This window comes from Athalia rosae, chromosome 1 (genome assembly GCF_917208135.1).
Source record: "Athalia rosae chromosome 1, iyAthRosa1.1, whole genome shotgun sequence".
Classification (NCBI taxonomy): domain Eukaryota; kingdom Metazoa; phylum Arthropoda; class Insecta; order Hymenoptera; family Athaliidae; genus Athalia; species Athalia rosae.
In genome coordinates this window covers 7493949-7513127 of record NC_064026.1, presented here as the reverse complement: position 1 = coordinate 7513127, position 19179 = coordinate 7493949, and the positions used below count along the sequence as shown (strand labels likewise).

Sequence of the window (19179 nt, the reverse complement as noted above, 5' to 3'; positions counted from 1 at the left end):
ATTTTTGCAAGAATTGAAGATCGAATAAAAATGACGCTAGGTAGATATCTATGTGTGAGTCTAGATAATGTTTTGATGTATGTACCACGTCCGTAGCAGTGCTGAATTGATTATGCAGAAGAGTTTCCAGTGCCATCCATCTAATTGGTCGGTTCTCGTTGTCCCCCAAACAGTGGTAATCCTGTGGGAATAGATCTCTGGCCAACGCGCCGTCGGCAAGTCTGACCCGCAAACCGGTGGGTTCTATCAGACAATTCCTAGCCGCTATGTCCCTGGAAATTTAGGGGCATGTAAACTATCGAGCGGTATCCGTTATTGAGGCTGGTCAGCGCAACGATGAAACGGAAGACCCACGGGTCAAAGCGAGGGCCTATTCACTTCTGAAATCATTCGACCGCCTCGAAACGAAATCACAGAAATTAGGATAATCGAATCACTGAAATTATCTCATACTTGTAATATACGATGTGAAATTATCGAAATCGCCAATCTATAGAAATCAATTTCATTCTGAAATCATTGGTACACCGATACCAAGAGTGAATAGCCCCTCGGGTTAGAGTATATCGGAAGTTCCGATAACTGCGCAAAATTACTGTGTCCGTAACCCTGACCACCTGTTGATTGTACATTCGATGGTTAACATTTTCAATGCACCTGTGCAAGAGTCCTCGACCGTGTAAAAAAGCTCCGGCCCTAGCGACTTGAGCACCGACTTGTACCAGGTCTCTGGCAACGGGGTGATACCCGCCGTCCGTCAAGTAGAGCTTCAAGTTTAGCTCATTCGGCGCGCAATTATAGGCAAGAAGTGGACAGGGACTGTCAAGGCAAGCTGCGGCTAGCGATGCTATGTTACCGTGTACCAGACCAGCGAGCTGCGATCCTTCAACGACCAAGAGGGACGCCTGATAGGCGGAAGCTACTTCTGAAAATACAAATTGGACACGCTATTTTGACGGAGATATAATACAGATGTAAAACCGCAGCAGGTATAACAAACGCACTTTGGACGACGCTGTTCGGTTGATTTCTCGTTCGTGAACGCGTTCAACGAACCAGTTTTCATTTTCAAGTGATTGTGAATGTTCTTTCGTTTCCAAAGGACAATTTTATCGCTATTCCGACTGACTTTCACCCCGTACAAGGTGTCGGCAACACCGACTGTTCGATTTAAAGTTCAAATCTCACCTCGCATCCCGATGTAAAATGAAAAATCATCTTTCACGATCGATCGATTACACTGGCTGGCGCGCAAAAAGAAAAAAATTGTCTTGTAAATTTGACCAGACATACCTACGGTTACGCATTTCGATGCGCTGAATCCGAATTTGCTCACCTCGAATATTTTCAAAGGAGTGGATTGGCTAAACGACTCGGGAATAAAATAAAATCACGTAGTATTAGTCCAGTCAAATTAAGCCGAAAATAGGGTCCATATTATGTGGAAGATTATAGGCTGGTCGATTTTTTTCATAAGTTAAAAAAGATCATTAAAAAAATGTGACTTCTGCGACCCCAAAATTTTGGGGGCGTACGTGCCAAACCGACCACAAATTTGGATTCAACACATCGAAATACATATACCTAGGTAGGTCTAGTCAAATGTACGGACCACTTTTTTTTGTGTTCAGGCGTTATTTTTGGAAAATCTCAGCAACGGAAAATGAGATTTTTATAAACTCTGAAAGCGAAACTGCCATCATCATCTTTGGTCTGATCCTTTCTGTACGGCCCCTCTTCGAACAGAAGTCGGGAGCTTTCAAGGGAACGACTTTTAGACGTTGGTAATGACGGTTCCTCACCTTTTACCGGTAACTAGAAGAACTCGAACGTGGCTTACCGCTAGTAGATAGCAATGATATGATTGTTATCAGTAGACGATAAGCGCATTCATTCATATCTTCATACCGTGGATCGAAAACGTACGAGAGCTTTTATATCAGCGGGAAATGCGAGCGCGGATCTCGAAATCGGGGATTCTCCGCGGTAATTACGCTGCGGTACAAATTTCCTGCACGAAAGTAGAGGTACACTCTTACCCGTGACCGTTTTAATGATGACTTCCTGCTCTCTACCGATTATCTCTAATGTTCCTTTGAAAACTCGTCCAAAAGTGCCCTCCTGGGCGAGGCTTCTACAGTGCAACGCGGACCTAGGGACCGCCAGGGCCCTCGCCTTATCGCACGGATCTGTGGCCTGAAACAGATGTTCAAGAATTTCACTTTCGCAAAGTTCATATATCGAGTCAAATGTTAATCGGCATTGACCCGTATGCCAATATAGACCAGAGCAACTAATATTTTGCGCAATATTCAAAAAATAAAGAACAGGTAGAAGTGCGATGATATCCGCAACTCAAATACATTTCTATGAAAGATTTAAAACTGGATCTTTCAGAGATTTGTCCGATTACCTGAAAAAATCTAAATCCTTGAATTTTATGTGAACGGTCGTTGATTCTGAACGAAAGTTTCAATCTTAAAAAAAATTTCGGGTAAAACTTTCGTCAACTGTTCAAATACTTCAGATGGCGATTAAAATTCAGGGTCCTAATATACCAGACCCAGGACTGAGCACCCGGTTATAACCAAATAGGTAATAGAACAACATACCGTATCGAATGAAAAAAAAGTGACTAAAATCCTTCAACTTTTGGCAACACGAAGCCCAGAGTGATGGATATAATACGTGTGCACATTTAAACGGGATACACGGTGTAGGAGAATTGAAATTTTCGCGTAACGCATAAGTTTTCTACAATTGTAAACGTCAGCGTTGATATAAACTGTACGGTACAGTTGGTCTCTCTGATTGATAACGAGGATGAAGCGAATTTCCCTTTGTCAAGATACAGGCGACACTCGGTTCGCTTTACCATCAGCATTGCGTGACGAGGTAAAAAGAGAACGAACTGGCGGGGCTTGGCTATTCATTAATTTCAATTTTCCGGAGTTTTGCCTCCGAGCGGGACCCAACCTTCCCTTTCTGTCCTCCAGCCACTCTTCCGCCCTCTGTACACCGCCTATATCTGCTGCAGCAAATCCACGTCTGCGGTGTTCCGTATTTCAACGACGTATAGGTATACGCGTATAATGCGTATGTTCATCCATGCTTTATGGGTTCACGTGCACAGATATACATATGTACCTACGGTGGTACGCATATGTGTTTACCTATTTAGTAAATTTATGTAAAATGGTGAGCTACGTATTTGCCATACCGATAATAATCCACGCTATAGGCGTTAACAGGTTGTGCGTCGGTTTAATAGTACGTACCAACTACGTTATAAGTTAGTACGAACATTGCAGTTGTATTTCAGCGTATATAAGCTTTGAAAACGCATGTTACGCGGGATGACATTTGGCCATCGAAATTATTCGGCGCAGCTGTATAACGTATATTTTCCGAATATACATAATCCGGACCAAATCCAAATCCTACTTCGTGTTATAAATGTTATTACCGTATTTTTCGTTCATTAAACTGTATTTGCATCGCATCGATATTTCGACGAGTATTATACCCATTATCTCACTCGCCTCTTTTTTTTTTATCTATTTCGGTGAAAAAAAAAACAAAAATTTTGACAGACAATTTTCAATTCGATTCGCAATCGTTCCGTTTCACTGTGAAATAAAATACCGCAGTTTAGTGAACGAAATGTCTATTTTTTATTTTCTAGTATTTTTACTCTCGTCGTTTTCGTACACCCGGTTTATCGCGTTAGACGGGCACGGGACTACTCTTGACATAGTAAACGAGTCCAACTGTTGGTTGTGACTCTAATGTTTCAAAATGATATTCAGGCAGGAGAAGTGGAGGCGTCATTTTCCGCGTTAATTTTTCTTTCTTTTCATTTAAGGTAGGCACGTATATCAAACGCGAGCTGCCTAGCCGCGTTAGCAGACATGCGAATTGCCCGAGTGCGCCAACGGAAAGCGAAAAGGTCCCCGCGAGCGACGCGACGCTTGCAGCGTTTTTTTTTTTATCATTTTTTGCTTTTTCCTCCGGTTGTGCATAGCATACGCGTGGGTATTAAAATGATTGCGTTGAGAAGAGGAGAGAAGAGGAGGGGAAATTAACCCGAGCACTAACCGCTCTCAACCCTATTGTATCATCCGTGGATGTATGTGCCTATGTGTACCGCGGAGTGGAGCGAAAGAAGATAAACAAAATTTTAAAATTAGGTGTATGCACACGATGGGGTGTACGTAAAGTTTTTTTTTTTTTTTTTCCAATAAATATATACGTGACAAGTGAAAATATTTGACGACGAAGACGAGGGAGTGTTTCTTCTTGTTTGTTTTTCATATTTCATTCAATTCCCGAATTGGAACGCTCGCTTCTAATTACGAATAACTGCGAAAGCAATTTGAAAATAGCCCGGTCTTTTGATTAACCGAATATCGCGGAACGCGTTTGGAAACCGGATGCTCAGAGGTATCGCCTTACCCTCCTTTTATAGAAGACGTCGTACATAAGACAGCGGCCGTGGTACGATCCGGGAGAAAGCAGAATGGAGGAATGAAGAAAGGACGAGCCGGGGGATGTGGGATGTGGAATAAGGGCCAGGGATGGCCTTTGTACGTGTACATGTTCGCGTACTTTATACCGAGAGTCGGCGATGTCGCGGGGCTGCCAGAGGCATACCGCGCGTATCCCCGGTAAATTGATCCAAGATCAAAGCTGAAACAATCACAGGGACCTCCGCCTCATCCCCTCCATCTCACGGTGCGTCTGCACGGGCTATGAACGAGGCGAGGTCCCCATAGGTCGCTCCATGAGAGAGGTAACCGCGTGTGTAACCTTCCACGCACCCTCCTAACCACTTTTCGAATCGATGTATCGGTGTCCCTCGTATACGTATACGCGCGTCACCTTATCGTACGTTACGTTGTACGCCTTCCACTATGGTATACGTATATTGAACGGAAACTCCGTATCGTCGAATGTTGTTGAGTTGATACCTTATACATAAAATAAAAGTTGGCCAAACTGATAGTTGGTTGATAGTTGAAAAATAAATCGTCGAGTCGATGTCGAAAATCCTAATCGTTTTGAGAAAACGAGAAAATACGAAACGCATCGAATTTATACGACGCTACTTTGCCGATACATATTCCCGATTACCCCTAATGTTCCGACAGAATCTGACCAATTGAAAACCCCCCGATATACAAATGACTGTAAACCTGTGCACGACGATCGGTTCGGTGGTCAGTCTGCTTTGTCCACCCTTGTGTATACCTATGTACAGTTGTACATAGGTGCACACGTACACGCGTGGATAAAAGAGTGATACGACATTGCGGAGCCACAAAATCGAGGCATGCCCTCGAAACGGACGACCCCAAACAACGGGGTCGCGAGGGTTGCGGCGAAGCGGACTCGATAAACTTTTCTCGTATTTGCTGAGGCATGCGTTCGGCATGCGTTCGGCGCACGAGTATGCGTACACCGTGTACGACGCATAGGATATATAAATATACATACGCACACCAGATATGTATGAAATGAGTGGCGATAACGGAAATGTGTCTCACATCGGTAAATATATATATGTATGTATGTAAATAAACACACGTCATATATGCCAAGTATACTTTGCTCACTTTACCTCACTTCACTTGGCTTCACTTTGGTACGCATATATGAAACTGCCATTGGAAACGGCATCGATATTACCCCGCGAATCGATATTTGAATATACCGGTATCTGTTTACCGTATCGTAGTCTTCGCTTCGCTTCGCTTATTTCTTCTTCTTCTTCTTCTTCTACCCCCGAGCACGCGTACGGCGCCCGCGAGCTTCTCACATGCATATTTAAAACGCGGACGTCATTGACCCTCCCTTTCTCTATGTACGCGTGGGTTCATCGAGGTACGGGTATTTCAAGCGTACGAAATATCGTACTTACGAGCAGACGATGGAAAGACGCCTGCACCGTTCAAATTCGGAGAAAGTAAAACGCGACGAATAAATGGTGGAATGTGGTACCATAGATGTGGTACGTAGACGGAAAATCAATGGGTTCTCGGGCACGGGTTGCGTAAATTTCGAAATATCTGACTGCGCACCCCGTAGATTGAACTATTTTATTCGCCTATGCACCGCGGATTGATCATCCTATGAAATATTGTTACCGCGCTGTGTTTCGCGTGTGCGGCGTTTCCAGCGAATGAAAATTTCTGCCGTTCGTATGCGCCGCAGTGTAGAGGTATACATATATATATTCCCACTGCACCGCGTTGATTTCCATACATTCAAATATCCCTGTCTGCTCTACACATTTTCATTGATTCATTACCACGGGTTTCCGTTACATTTTTATATTCATTTTATCTTCTCTTGTCTTTTACCAAAGTTTTATATTCCGCTCTCACGCCCCGTCCACCTATGGCTCGGAACGATGTATGGGACGTGCCGTATATCCTTCTTCCGCATATCGAACGTACTCTCCGGAATATCGAGATTATTCGGGTACGGTGATAAAGTACCGCTGCAGTAGGCTCGACGATTCGAAAGCCGAATCTTTCGTCGTCGATCCGGTGAATTTATAATACTTGGAAAAATTCTTTCGGCGCGTGAAAATGCTGGAAAAAAAAAAAAATTACCGCGGAAATGTATGTACGTAACTCTCACCTGACTGAGATGTGTGACGTGACTGGCCGCGTAGTAGCTCGCCCTGGACCCGCAGGGTCTGGCGTAAAGGGGTTCAAGGTCAGCGATCGTAGCGTAGCTACCGGAGTTAGCACTTCCCGGTCTTTGATCGACCCTCACGAGAACCGAGCTACCGGTAAGTCCTCCGGTACCGGCTGCGGTGTAACTGCAACACGGTAGCGTTTTTCTGAAACATTAATGTGAACATTCTTTATTCTCTACGCTTTTTCTACTTCTTTATTTCCGGGTATAACGCGAGTATAAATCGAAAATATCACCCCCGTCGTCGTGTCCTCGGGTGTTTCATCCCCCACTGAGTCACTACTTTTTCCCCCTTATCTTAAATCCACTCCGGGGTTGTATTATGGGGAAAAAGATCTCCCCCTCTCATCCCTTGTAGTATAAGGGCTAATACGTCTTGAGCACACATCCGTGTATCTATCTATATATGTTATCTGTAGATCATCAAGATCCGCGTAGAAGTATCTATATAGGTATACTTGGGCGGTTAAGTTTTCGACGGTATTGAATCGGATGTAAAAATCATTGGAATATCTCGAGAAACACACGAACGGGGATAAGAAAGGGGTGGGGGAGCGGGGGAGCGGGGGCAAGAATTTTCGTTCCGTCAGCCGATGGGGTCGAAGATTTTGAGAAAATAACGGATCGACCCTCTCGCGGCGGAGGGCGTCGTGTTATTAGGATGGAGAGAGACTCAAAGAGAGCTAATATATCCCGGGAGGAGAGACAATTGCCCCGGACCCCGTTGGAAGCTCGATCCTGGGCGGGGAGGGGGCGACTCCGCTCTCATCCTTATCCTTACATCCGGTAGCGGTGGCTTATATATCCCCGCGATACCGTTGCAAGACCGACTCTTCGGCGAAATCCTCGAACAGAAGCAGAAGCAAAAGCGGGTAATAAAATGTCAGGAACCGTGCCAAGCAACCGACAGATCACCCGGCTTATTGAAAGGATATTTCATTTTAGATGAGGTCCTACGAATTCCCCAGGGGTATTTCTTCCCGACCATGATTTCGAACCACCGTCGACACCGTCGCGTCACACCCCCCCTCCCCCTCCTCCCGCGGCCCGCCCGCGATTCGAGGATTTTCGCTCGCTTCTTTATACACGGATTTGAGATTCAAGAATTTCACACCGAGGCAGAGTGTCATCGTTACACATGCATTCCCGATGGTACAAATAAATACGTACGTGTGTACGCGTTACTTATAGTATCCCATCTATAACGTAACGGTACAACGTATGCGACGCGGTACCTATGCGTTCGATTTCCGATGCCGCCATATGCAGCGGGGTTGGCTAAAGCCTGTCAAAGTCATTTCCTCGCTTCGCTTCGCTTTGGTTCTGCATCAGCCGGAAACCCTTCGTTGCCGTGCAGACTAACGCCTTCAAAGATAATTTTGTACCCGGTTTTCCAGGAAAGTAATAATTAATGGCGGGACGGTGGCCCCGCTCTCGCGGTGCTGTTGCGGTCTCCCTGGGACGCCAGGGTTAACTTAGGGTTATGGGACTCGACGTGGAGGGAACCCAACCTTCGTTGTATACGTACGTGGCTATAGGAGGTATGGCTATACGTATGTACACAAACCTATATATGTATATATACCTTGTACGAACAGCCAGAGACCGTGCGGTCAACCAAGAATTACTTGCTCACACGAGAGAATCACCCCCGCCAGCCTACCTCGCGCGCCCCGCGACTCGGTGTTTATCCCATCGCGTAATATCCAATCAATTCGATGTCAATGAGAAACGATTAGTTCGAAGGCACACGCGGGGCGTTATTTTCTTTCCCCGGGAACTCGAGGTGGCGGCAACGAGTTAATCGAGGATTTTCCCTCGCGGAAAGAAGCTATTAGCGACGGAGAGAGAGAGAGAGAAGAATAGAAAACCCAACGAAACTGCGAGTCTCGTTCGTTTCTTTGGACCGAACGTGTTTTCCACCGCGCTGCGTTTGCCAAATCGGAAGTGCTCCTCCGATATATATATATACTCACTGCGATTCTTGAACCCTCGCTTTGCTGTTTCGGATGTACAAGGCACTGGCTACGGTGCCGATGACCAGAACCAAGGCGCAAGCACAAGTCGCGGCCACGTAAAGGGCACCGCTTCCTGTGACCAACGGACCCGCTTCCAGCTTCACCGAATCGTTCCTTGGCGGTGTTTCTACACCTGGAAAAATTGAATCGATGACAGGATTTTTATAGAAGTTAAAAACTTGCCGATGAATCAAAAAGTGACCAAATTTCCGAAGAGTATTGACTAAATTTTTAGCACGGCCGCACGAATTCGTTCCTCTCAAAATTTTCCTCTTCCAGATCGCGTCGATTTGAATATTTGAAAAGAAGTAGATATGCGGCAGAACTCGCTCCGCTTTACTTCAATGCACATTTCAATCCAACTACTCTTTTCCACTCTGTATGGAATTATTACGACGTAACATATTTTGCACTACATCGACGCGTCGTCTTTACAGAATCACAAAGTGCCTTACCATTTTATCATAGCTGGAGAATCTCGCGCGTAATTTTTTTTTCGATTCGCGTAGCTATGTGGTACTTTTTTTTTTTTTGTTATCTTTTTTCGGCTATTTGCGATTTCGTATAAGCTTGATGGAATAGCCGCGAGACACCGTATGGAAAAAAAAAAAAAACCAGCAAGAGGGTTGAGTAACCGCGATATCGGTGAATTTAGCACTCGAAAATCACGCATACGCAAGAAACAAAATTTGACCGAGGCATTTTGCAGGTTAATATATATAGAAAAAAAAAGGAGACATTAATATGGTTTAAATGCAGCTGCTCTAACGAAATGAAAAACAGAGAGGCGGATATGTTCAAAATTTTGGAAAAACTGGACGGGTAGATTTATTCAATTTCATCTGAAAACCGGATAGCCGGAGGGGTGGGGTTGTTCGGGCGAAAATACGCTAGCAGGATTTTGACAAGTTTTGTTGACCGGATGAATTTTTTCAATCCGGTTCAGTTCGTCAAACTTCAATATTGTCCAGTCATCATATTTTCCAGTTTAACCGCGGCCGACAATAACGTGCATGTATAGTAGTCCGATTGATAACTTCCCGAAAATTTGCGACGATTGTCGAACCATTAATCAAGGTAATTCGAAAAATCGGTGACGGAACATACATCTGGTGACGCGGATCTTTGCAGATTAAAATTTCTCTCGTTTTCTCGGCTGCGTCCTATCGGCTAAAAGCGTAAAAGGAAGACTCCGGTATAGTTGGTTTCATTTTTGTTTCTCGACACGAGTCTGAAATAAAGTTCAGTTATCCCACGAGTCATCTTATACCCTTGAAGCCGAGTTTGTTCTAACAGGATCACGCTACGCCATTTCACACAAGATATATATGACACGAGGATCCGGTTTCTCGGAGAATGGTCGAATAAAACCAAGACCGAATTCACGTCGCGCCAATCATCGGAATATTCGCAAAAATTTCAACCCATTTATTTGCCGCACTTGGAAAGGTACTCCGCGTTAAAACAAAAAGAAAAAAAAACAAACTTGTGAGTACGAATGTCTCGGTTCTTACATAACTACCCTATATTAGATTCTCTTTCACCCCCCTCGCCGTGGCGAAAGGATGGCGCGGAAAGTAGCAAAAAAAATTGGCGAAAGTGCGAAGTGCGGAACGCTTCTTAAACGTGAGAGGAAAACCTATTTGATGGAGCCCAGAGCTCTCCAGACTCTTCCCATACCTATATGACGCGGGAGCCCTGCAGAAATGCAGGTCGTTGTCTGTCCGGGTACCGATAAGGGTTGCGCGCCTCCAAAGAGGAGGTTGAAAATCGGGACGAGAAATAGGTGCCGAAGTAAAATAGAGCGAGATACCGCCAGATGGGAACCAGACATCGTGAGATTCGTTCGGGTGTGATAAGGGGTGATGAAATAAAAGTTTTGAAAATAAGTGAGAATGTACATGGGCATCAAATTAAAGTGAAAAGTTAAATATGGATCGTCGAGAATGGTAGAATATCCGACATCGTTGATTCGAGACCGAAAGAGTTCTCGTCTCGGATCTCGAGGTTCTGGTTTTGTTTATTCGCTTGAAACCGTTAATTCAGAATTTTTCGTATCAATTTCCCGGCTGGTCGATCTCGCGAATCAAATTTACCGAGCGTAAGGTTTTTCGAGTCGGTGCGAGAAACGCGGCGGGAAACAATCTCCATTTCTCTGAAAGCTGTTTTGCTTTCCCTCGTCTCTCGGTTTGTTTCCGAGGAAGGATTCTACCTCCGACAAAAATACACATTGGAATTGATAGAAAGAGTTGGAGAGCGAGGTAAAGGGAGAAAAAAAAAATCCGTGCAGATAATAAACTGGAAACTTGATAATGGGACAAACCCAATAGATCGATTCGACTTATTTTCAAAGTATTTCGAAACGAGTTTAGCGCTGTTTCGTTCTCTTTCAACTAACGATAACAGCAATTCCACAAAAATAACTTGCGGTTAGAAAATGAAACTCCCTCCGAAGTATTTCGCTACGCTTGGATTTCTTTATTTCAACTGAAAATATCTTACCGCGGTGTAAAACTGCACGGTGCAGTATCGCGGAGGTCGAGGGGATAATAGAACAAAGTGAGTACGCGGTGAACTAAATCGCGGAAGAGTAGTTGATATGTTGCACAAGAGTTATAGACCACGTGAAACGGCGTGGGATTTTATGTAGCTATATAAGGGTGTAAAAGTTGCCCGTTTCTCAGAGGTTTAAGCTTCAAGAAGTTGGCCCGTTGGCCGTGGAGACCAAAGGAGGGCCTCCTCTCTTTCTTTATTTCCTCTTTCTCTTCCTTATTTCCTTCTACCTTTTCCCACGTACGCGACCATCCCCGTCTTGCTCGCCCCCCCCCCCCCCCCCCCCACCCCACCCCGTCAACCGCGTCGTTCAACCTCTGGACGACCGCAATCAAACGGTGGCAAACTGAGATTTACGCGGGTCCGAAATTAAGACCACCTGGATTAACGCGAGACCAGCGATCCCCCCGTTCCTCGCCTAACCACCCCGTACAAGGGAACCCTTCCTTAGCTGTAGTTATAAGAATAGAGTGGCTCAGCGTTAAGCAAACAACCACTGTCTGTGTCCGCCTATCGGTAGGTATACCTTTTCACACGATTGAAGTAGAAAAAAGAAGCTTTATTCTAAAGTGTGTACTGAACTTAAACCATTCGTGGTAGAAATACTCGATATTATAAATGAGAGTTTCGTGTACCAGGGTATCGACGTATTTACCTATGTACTTTGCCACATTCTTCGCACGGGAAACAATCGAGGGCAAAACACTCGGTACGCAAGAAAAAAAAAAAAGATTGACACGATGATGGTGAAAGCGTTAAATGCACTTTCGAACGCATAATCAGAGTATTTTTTTGTTAATCTACCAATTTCTCCCATCGAGAGATCTCAAGTTTTCTACGCCAAATAGCAAAATATTGGCGATAACTCAATTAATTTTATAGATTGATTACTCCGACCAAAATACATGAAAATAACATAAGAACCCTAGTAAAAAAATGTTGATTTTTTGGACAAAAGTAAAGTAGTTGGGAAATTGATTGTATTACACTTTTCTTACGTATTTTGACCTCAGGAATTCGAATCTGAAAGTTAAATTGATCTATCTTTAAAATTGACCGAGTTATCGCCAATTTTCAACTTTTTGGGGTGAAAAATAAAAAATCGATTTTCTAGACTATCCTAATGTGATTCGAGCTCAGGAATCCGAATCCGAAAGAGAAATCGATCTATCTGCAAAAATGACCGAGTTATCCCCATTTTTTCGCGATTTTTGGCATAAATTCGAGGATATCTCGAAGGGAAAAAATCGTAGCTCAATTTGGACAACGGATTCGTGTTCCTGGGGTCAAAATACGTAAGAAAAGTGCCATACGATCAATTTTAAAAAATAAAAATTTTTGGTCAAAATTTGAAAAAATCGTAAGGGGTACCCCTTGGAAAAATCTCAGATTTTGGCCAAAAATTTTTATTTTTTGAAATCGATCGTATGGCACTTTTCTTATGTATTTTGACCTCAGGAACACGAATCCGTTGTCCAAATTGAGCTACGATTTTTTCCCTCCGAGATATCCTCGAATTTATGCCAAAAATCGCGAAAAAATGGGGATAACTCGGTCATTTTTGCAGATAGATCAATTTAACTTTCGGATTCGGATTCCTGAGCTCAAATTACGTTAAGATAGACTAAAAAATCAATTTTTTATTTTTGACCCCAAAAAGCTGAAAATTGGCAATAACTCGGTCAATTTTAAAGATAGATCAATTTAACTTTTAGATTTGGATTCATGGGGTCAAAATACGTATGAAAAGTGTCTTTCGATCGATTTTAGAAATACTTCAGTTTTGGCCAAAAAATCAACATTTTTTCGCTAGGGTTCATATGTTATTTTCATATATTTTGATCGGAGTAATCTACCTATAAAATTAATCGAGTTATCACCAATATTTTGCTTTTTGGCATAGAAAAATTGAGATCTCACGATGGGAGAAATGGGTAAATTATCAAAAAAAAACTCTAATTATGCGTGTGAAATTACAAAGACCGACCGTTTTATCATAAAGATATCAGTCTACCTTCTATAATGCATTACGACGCAATGCAAAGGAAGCAAAATTTATTTGGAATTTTTTTTTTTTTTTTTTTGATGTACACTCGGTGCCCCTGTTTCGGCATTAAAGGTCTTAAGCTTCGGTATGGCCTTATGGACAGAAATGAACTCGCTGGGTATACCCTGATCCATTTATATACCGAATCTTTACATATTTATTTTCTTAAACGGTTGCGGTTACATATGTAGAATTCGCAGAAATGCCGCCAAAGGATGCCGCCGATCAGGTGGATGAAAGGGGTGATTTACGAAGTGTGAACAAGATCTTTATCAGGTGTTGACAGCTCGTCCGACACCTGCTAACAATGGGAGCTAGACATAAACAAGGACTGTGATTTCACACCTCATCACCTATTAAAAAGCCATAAATTATGTTTGTATTGTGGCACGTGCCGTCAGTCAAGATGCCTGAAGCACGTGTAAAAATAGGAAGTCCCATTGGCTGATGCGAACTTCTTTATGATTGGGTGAGCCGGAGCTTGCCACCGAACTCCGCGCGGACTGCATTTGCCCAATGATTTTTACATGTGGATTTTGGTGCGAGAAAGCTCAGCGTGGTGGGAGCGAAAGACGCGAGGCGGTACGCCGCAGAGCGGTAGAAAGACGAACGAGATAGAGAGCGCTCGAGTCCAGCCTGCTAAAATATGAAATCTCGGGCTACGTAACCCGCCATCACGTTTCCCGTCGTATCTCGGGAACGAATGATCGGAATTTGATGATGCATTGAAATTTTGAATACGTGATTTTGTGGCAATGGATTCCATTCATAAATTAGGTTCGTAGCTGAATTTGATCCACGGATTCGTGTTCCTGAGGCCGAAATGCGTTACAAGAGTGTCATACGATCGATTTTAAAAATACTTCATTTTTGGCCCAAAAATCGAAAAAATTCAAGGGGGGTACCCCTTTGAAAATTTTCGATCTCCGGTAAAAAAAAAAACTTTCATTCTATATGCCCTTCTTATGTATTTTGATTTTAGGAATCCGAATTCACAAATTAAATTGGTCTATCTACGAAATTGACCGAGTTATCGACCCTTATGTTGTTCGATTTCTATTCAGACCTCGAGACAGCTGTTTTGAAATCACAATCCAATCGTACCGTCCTTCGCTCTGTCGTTCCTGTGAGTTTGATAAGTTTTCAGAACGTTGCGCTCACATCGGGCACGGCGCCGTATTTTTTTCCCAAACTTTTCATCCCTGTGATAATAAAAATTTTCCGAGCTTCCGCGGAGATCGGTTGAATTGGTATAATTTTTTTATTTTCATTTTTTTCGTTATATACACATTTATATATCCCCTCCGATTTTTACGTACCACCTCAGAAATATTTTCTTTTTCATTATAAATCTCTGCGGAGTGAAACTCAATTTTACGACGGGATTGCTTTTCGTTGTTCTGCCTTGAGTTGTAACCGGATCCGAGACCGGATCTGTCAACCTCCGCGTAAGGGGATGTCACCTCACCCCGTGACTTCTGCGGCCCGACACTCGACGCCACCGACTTTACCCGATCTCCTCGTCAATTTCGACGGACCACCCGGGAATTCAGTCTTTTGTCTCTCCTTCTCACTCGTTATAACTCCCGTTTGTCCTATAGACAATGTACCCACCCTGCTCGCTGCTGCACTCGACTATAAAACGACGGAATCCACCGCGCCGCCGAAGAAGTTGGTAAAGTTTATTTCTCGTGAAATTCGATATACTTTGATACCAGCTGATAATTGTATTTGAATCTCAGCGCGGATTAATTTCACGCCATAATCCCGGAAAGCTCTTTTATATCCTTATTCGATCTGCGCGTTCCGAAAATTTCATATCACAATTGGTACTCTTCGTATCTAACTTTCAGGTTCGATGCTAGAATATCTCATCGGATCTCATTGGATTTCACAAAACCTGGTGCGATCTGACCTCAGATCTAATGAGATGAGAACTTACGCTGTAATATCAGGTCTGATTTAGACAGAGATCCGGTTATACTCAATTACTTAAAATTAAATCACAAAAAATTCTCCAGATCCCGTCGCCATGACTTGTTCCAAAAAAAAAAAAAAATCGAATGAAGCGTGATAAAATTTCCTCACCTTTGAGGCAAATTTTGTTCCTCCTGAAGACGAGGATCGTGTCGTTGTACCGTGTGCCGGGAGGGGCGGTAACGTTGAGTCTGAGTACCATGGGAATTTCGGCGCTCACTAGTCCGGAACATGGCAGTCGTATTCTGAACACTTGGAGATTTATCGGAACTTCTCCCTTAGCCGAGACGTTCACTCTCGGTGGCAGAAGGGCCATCATTCCCGTACCACCTCTGCCCGGTACGCCGACCACGTCATAATCCAGTTGCATCGAGTAGGCGAGCTGCAACGAAAAAACATGACTTCAACTTTACTTTTCTCCAAATTTCAAGTTTTTCTTCTTGCCTCTTTTGGCTGGCGGTATATTGTTTTTAGAGCCACAGACCGGAACCGGCTCGTCTCTAAGATCGGGTTTCAAGGATTACCTATGAGCATCGTGAAATATTGATTCCTTCGATACTTGCTAATGGTACACGTAAATTGAATTATAAATTGCTCCGCATGGGATGGTATAGTTTATTAATCACTTTCGCGAATCAAACCCCTCCCCTGAAATTTAAAATCTTATAACTCTGATGAAAAAGTTTTCGAGGTCTCATCAAATATACATCATGAATTAGGCTCCGCTGAACCGGAATCTACCAATCGATACGAGGGATATCGAGCTCCGCTGAACAATTCGCGTTTGATTTCGTTTAATCAAGTGAAAAACTCTACAGGCAACTATCGTAGATGTGGGTCAACTCGGAATATATCGTTCCAACTGAGGCCAATGAATGTCTCGTTTACGGGACGATAATAATCCGTTTCGATTCCTTTATCTCGCGAAGCTCTCAAAGCTCCGGAATTCGTTGGGAGGATGCGATAAATTTTGCACTTTCGGATCGTTTAAGAGACGGAAGTGATACCGGGGTTCCTGAATCTTTCCCCTGAGAGAAGACCGGTGGTATGTGGGATGGTAAGCGATTTCGGTGGCAGTGGGCCACTTATAACTCTGGCGCGAGTTCGATAGTGCGAAAATTGTCACGCGCGCGGTATAACGGCGGAGAGATTTTCCATCCCCCGAAGATCATTTCCGCCAAACAAAAGTCCCCCCTTATTAAAACTCGATTAACGCGCGAAACACTGGCGCACCACCTCGGGCAGGAAACGGTCGACTTACATTTGGACACGGTCGACGAGTAGATCTGTTCAGGGCGCTGAATCTTTTATCTCTAATTATATTTCTAAAAAAAAATCCAAGAACAATTTATCCCGAAATCCTCAACGAATACACCATTCGTAAGTTTTTGCAAGGTTTAGAAAAAAAAAACCTTCAATTCTCCAGGATTTAATTTTATTCTGCAACAAAAGGTTTCTGGAGAAAAGAAAATGGCGATGACGAAACGCACGGGTTCGAATAATCGCTAATTTTATTCCCTAATCTACAATGACAGACGCCACTGCGTTCCGCAAGTTCAGCAAACGGTCGACTCCATCTAACAGGTAGGAAATAGTGCTTAGCCACGCTACAAGTTTTACGATCCAGCATAAATAAATAGGTTAAAGCTGTCTCGTGACGCCTTGTCAACCAGATCGAAACCTACACCTGGTCCTCGCTTCTATATTTATGTACATGATATGTATATTGTATACTTGTGTACAGGTGCTCAAGGTATAAATAGCCGATGCGCCGCAATGTGGCGTGCCGTATAACTTTCACAGGATTAAACAATATGTGCATGCGTACTATGTACAGATATATTCGTCAAGTGTATACGAGTGGGTAGAATTGTGATAAAGATATCTACAGAGACATCGGGGGTGTATCGCCTAAAAGCTGTAATTGAGAACTTGTGCAGATCCCCCAGGGGTTTTGCAGACCCTTAAAAGGGGTTGCGTGCGCGGTGATACGTCAGGGTTCGGTCAGTTGGACTCCGAAGATGTCTCCGGAGATCTATAAGCATCTCTACTCTGTGCATCCGTTGAAATTTTTCCGTCAATCTTCAATATTAGGAAAGATGAATGTGGAGCGGCTCCGAGTACAACCGTATTTGCACCTGTACCAATAATCAGGATCTCGATTCATCTAGAATCGTACGCCTCGAACGAATAAATATCAGGGAATCATGGCGGCTTGAAAAGTTTGAATTGGAAATTTGAGACCCTTGCAGGAAAGGAGCGAATAGCTCTCGACGTCGCTCTACTTTTCGACGGATGCTGAAAATAAATTCTCAAGATTAGGGTCGCGCGTTAGGTCTGCACGGGGCAGACGCATGATACGAAGAAGAGATATCCGGCCCCCGGCTCGGATATCTCTGCGAATATCGGTGCGAGCGAGCTCGTCTTCTTATTTGCTCGCGGCGATATCGCGTCACGCCACGACAAGCGGTTACTCCTCGAGTCGAATTTTTAATTCGCGGTCGCTACGTTTTTCTCTTCGTTCGTTCCACGTCGATCATTTTTTGTTGATGATCATCTTTGCAAACCGACAATCGCCGGCGCACGTTGCAGCGCCGCTAAAAATAAACGAACATCCATTACCGCCGCCGCGTGGGGGTTGGGTACTTTGCGTAGAGTTTGAGAGACCCATTAATTCCCTTTGTCGCGAATAATTCATGGAATACGATATCTCTCATAAACGGCGGAAATATTCAATACCATATCGCGTACATCGTAGGAAGTAATTCACGACGATCCCCGATTTAGAATACCCCCGGAAGACCGGTGAATTACTTATATTTCTTTATTCCCGAGGAATCTATATCGTACATCCGTCGAAGGAGTTTCGTATTGAGTTTGTCGCGAAAACGGGCTAGAATTGCCCTCGAGATTTACCCAACTGACCGACCCCGTCAGAACTTTACTTTCGGGCTCTCGCGAAATTACAATATGTACATTAATTCGTGATGCGAAGTTTGTCTCGGGGATCCCGAGTCGGGGAGCGGCGGGACCGGGTGGATTTGAAAATCTAACGTAAAGAACAAGGGCGTGCAACAATCGCACGTGTTGTATAATTACGTTATAATTACGCCGATAATGATAATGATACAAACTCTTTGAAGGGAGCCGCAGTGCGGAAAACGGAAGTTTGTTCGGTGTACTTATCCACTGGCGTGCTATACGTTGGCTTTTATAAAGTAGAAATGTACTCGTGCAGATCGTGCGCCGAGCGAGTGTACGCGACCGAGGGGTTAGTACAGGAAGGCGCAGTTCCGACGATCCCGGGGAAGGGGAGGCAGACGTTCCTTGAACAAACATTTTTATGCTATTTTGAAATCCCGAGGAAGTAGATATTAAGTAAATCCTTGGCGGGATAGAATCGCCTGAAAATTTGCTCGCCGATAATCAAACCCTATGGTTAAATCCGTTGGCTTCTCGTCTCCTTCCTCCTCCTCCCCCTCTTCAGCTTCTGCTACTTCCGCATGCACCGCGAAGTGCGGAGTAATGCAAAAAACCAGAGATTTATCAAAGGTGGTCGAATGTATTTGTTCGCGAAAATTCGGATGTGAAAAACCAAGTGGGTAAATAATTCCAACTTCATTATTTTCTGCTCTACATTCGTCTGGTGTATTTATTTATTTATTTTTTTTCTGTTTTTTCTAAACGTTTTTTGTTTCGCCCGACATTTTACTGCCACTGTAACTTTATTCGCTTTAGGATGTAAAGTAAACCTTGCATCCACCTACTTGGCTAGGAGTTACGCTCCGCGGCTAATTAACGAAGAAGAATTATTGCCTTGTTAATTACAGCTTCGCTCGCTATGCCAAAAGAGACACTATCTCTACTACACCGTACGCT

At 43.7% G+C, this 19179-nt stretch overlaps 2 protein-coding genes across 7 annotated transcripts in view; one reads left to right on the top strand and one right to left on the bottom strand.

Annotated features, from left to right (window-relative positions):
- Nucleotides 1-19179, top strand: part of LOC125501717 — a 112330-nt gene that overhangs the window by 18065 nt on the left and 75086 nt on the right. The gene's annotated exons all lie outside the window — the stretch shown is intronic.
- LOC105685935 (tyrosine-protein kinase Drl) overlaps nt 1-19179 on the bottom strand; it is a 46627-nt gene that overhangs the window by 2726 nt on the left and 24722 nt on the right. For 2 of the 3 annotated variants that reach the window (XR_007279313.1, XM_012400431.3), the window contains exons 3-8: nt 15412-15682; nt 8682-8856; nt 6646-6850; nt 2040-2196; nt 658-925; nt 86-272 (exon numbers count right to left, since the gene is read on the bottom strand). Coding sequence is in view for 2 of the 3 variants with exons in the window: in XM_012400431.3 (XP_012255854.1) it covers nt 86-272; nt 658-925; nt 2040-2196; nt 6646-6850; nt 8682-8856; nt 15412-15682 (1263 nt within the window). In the remaining variant the exon portion in view is untranslated. The remainder of the gene's footprint in view (nt 1-85; nt 273-657; nt 926-2039; nt 2197-6645; nt 6851-8681; nt 8857-15411; nt 15683-19179) is intronic. The other variant, XM_048658152.1, reaches the window with a different exon arrangement.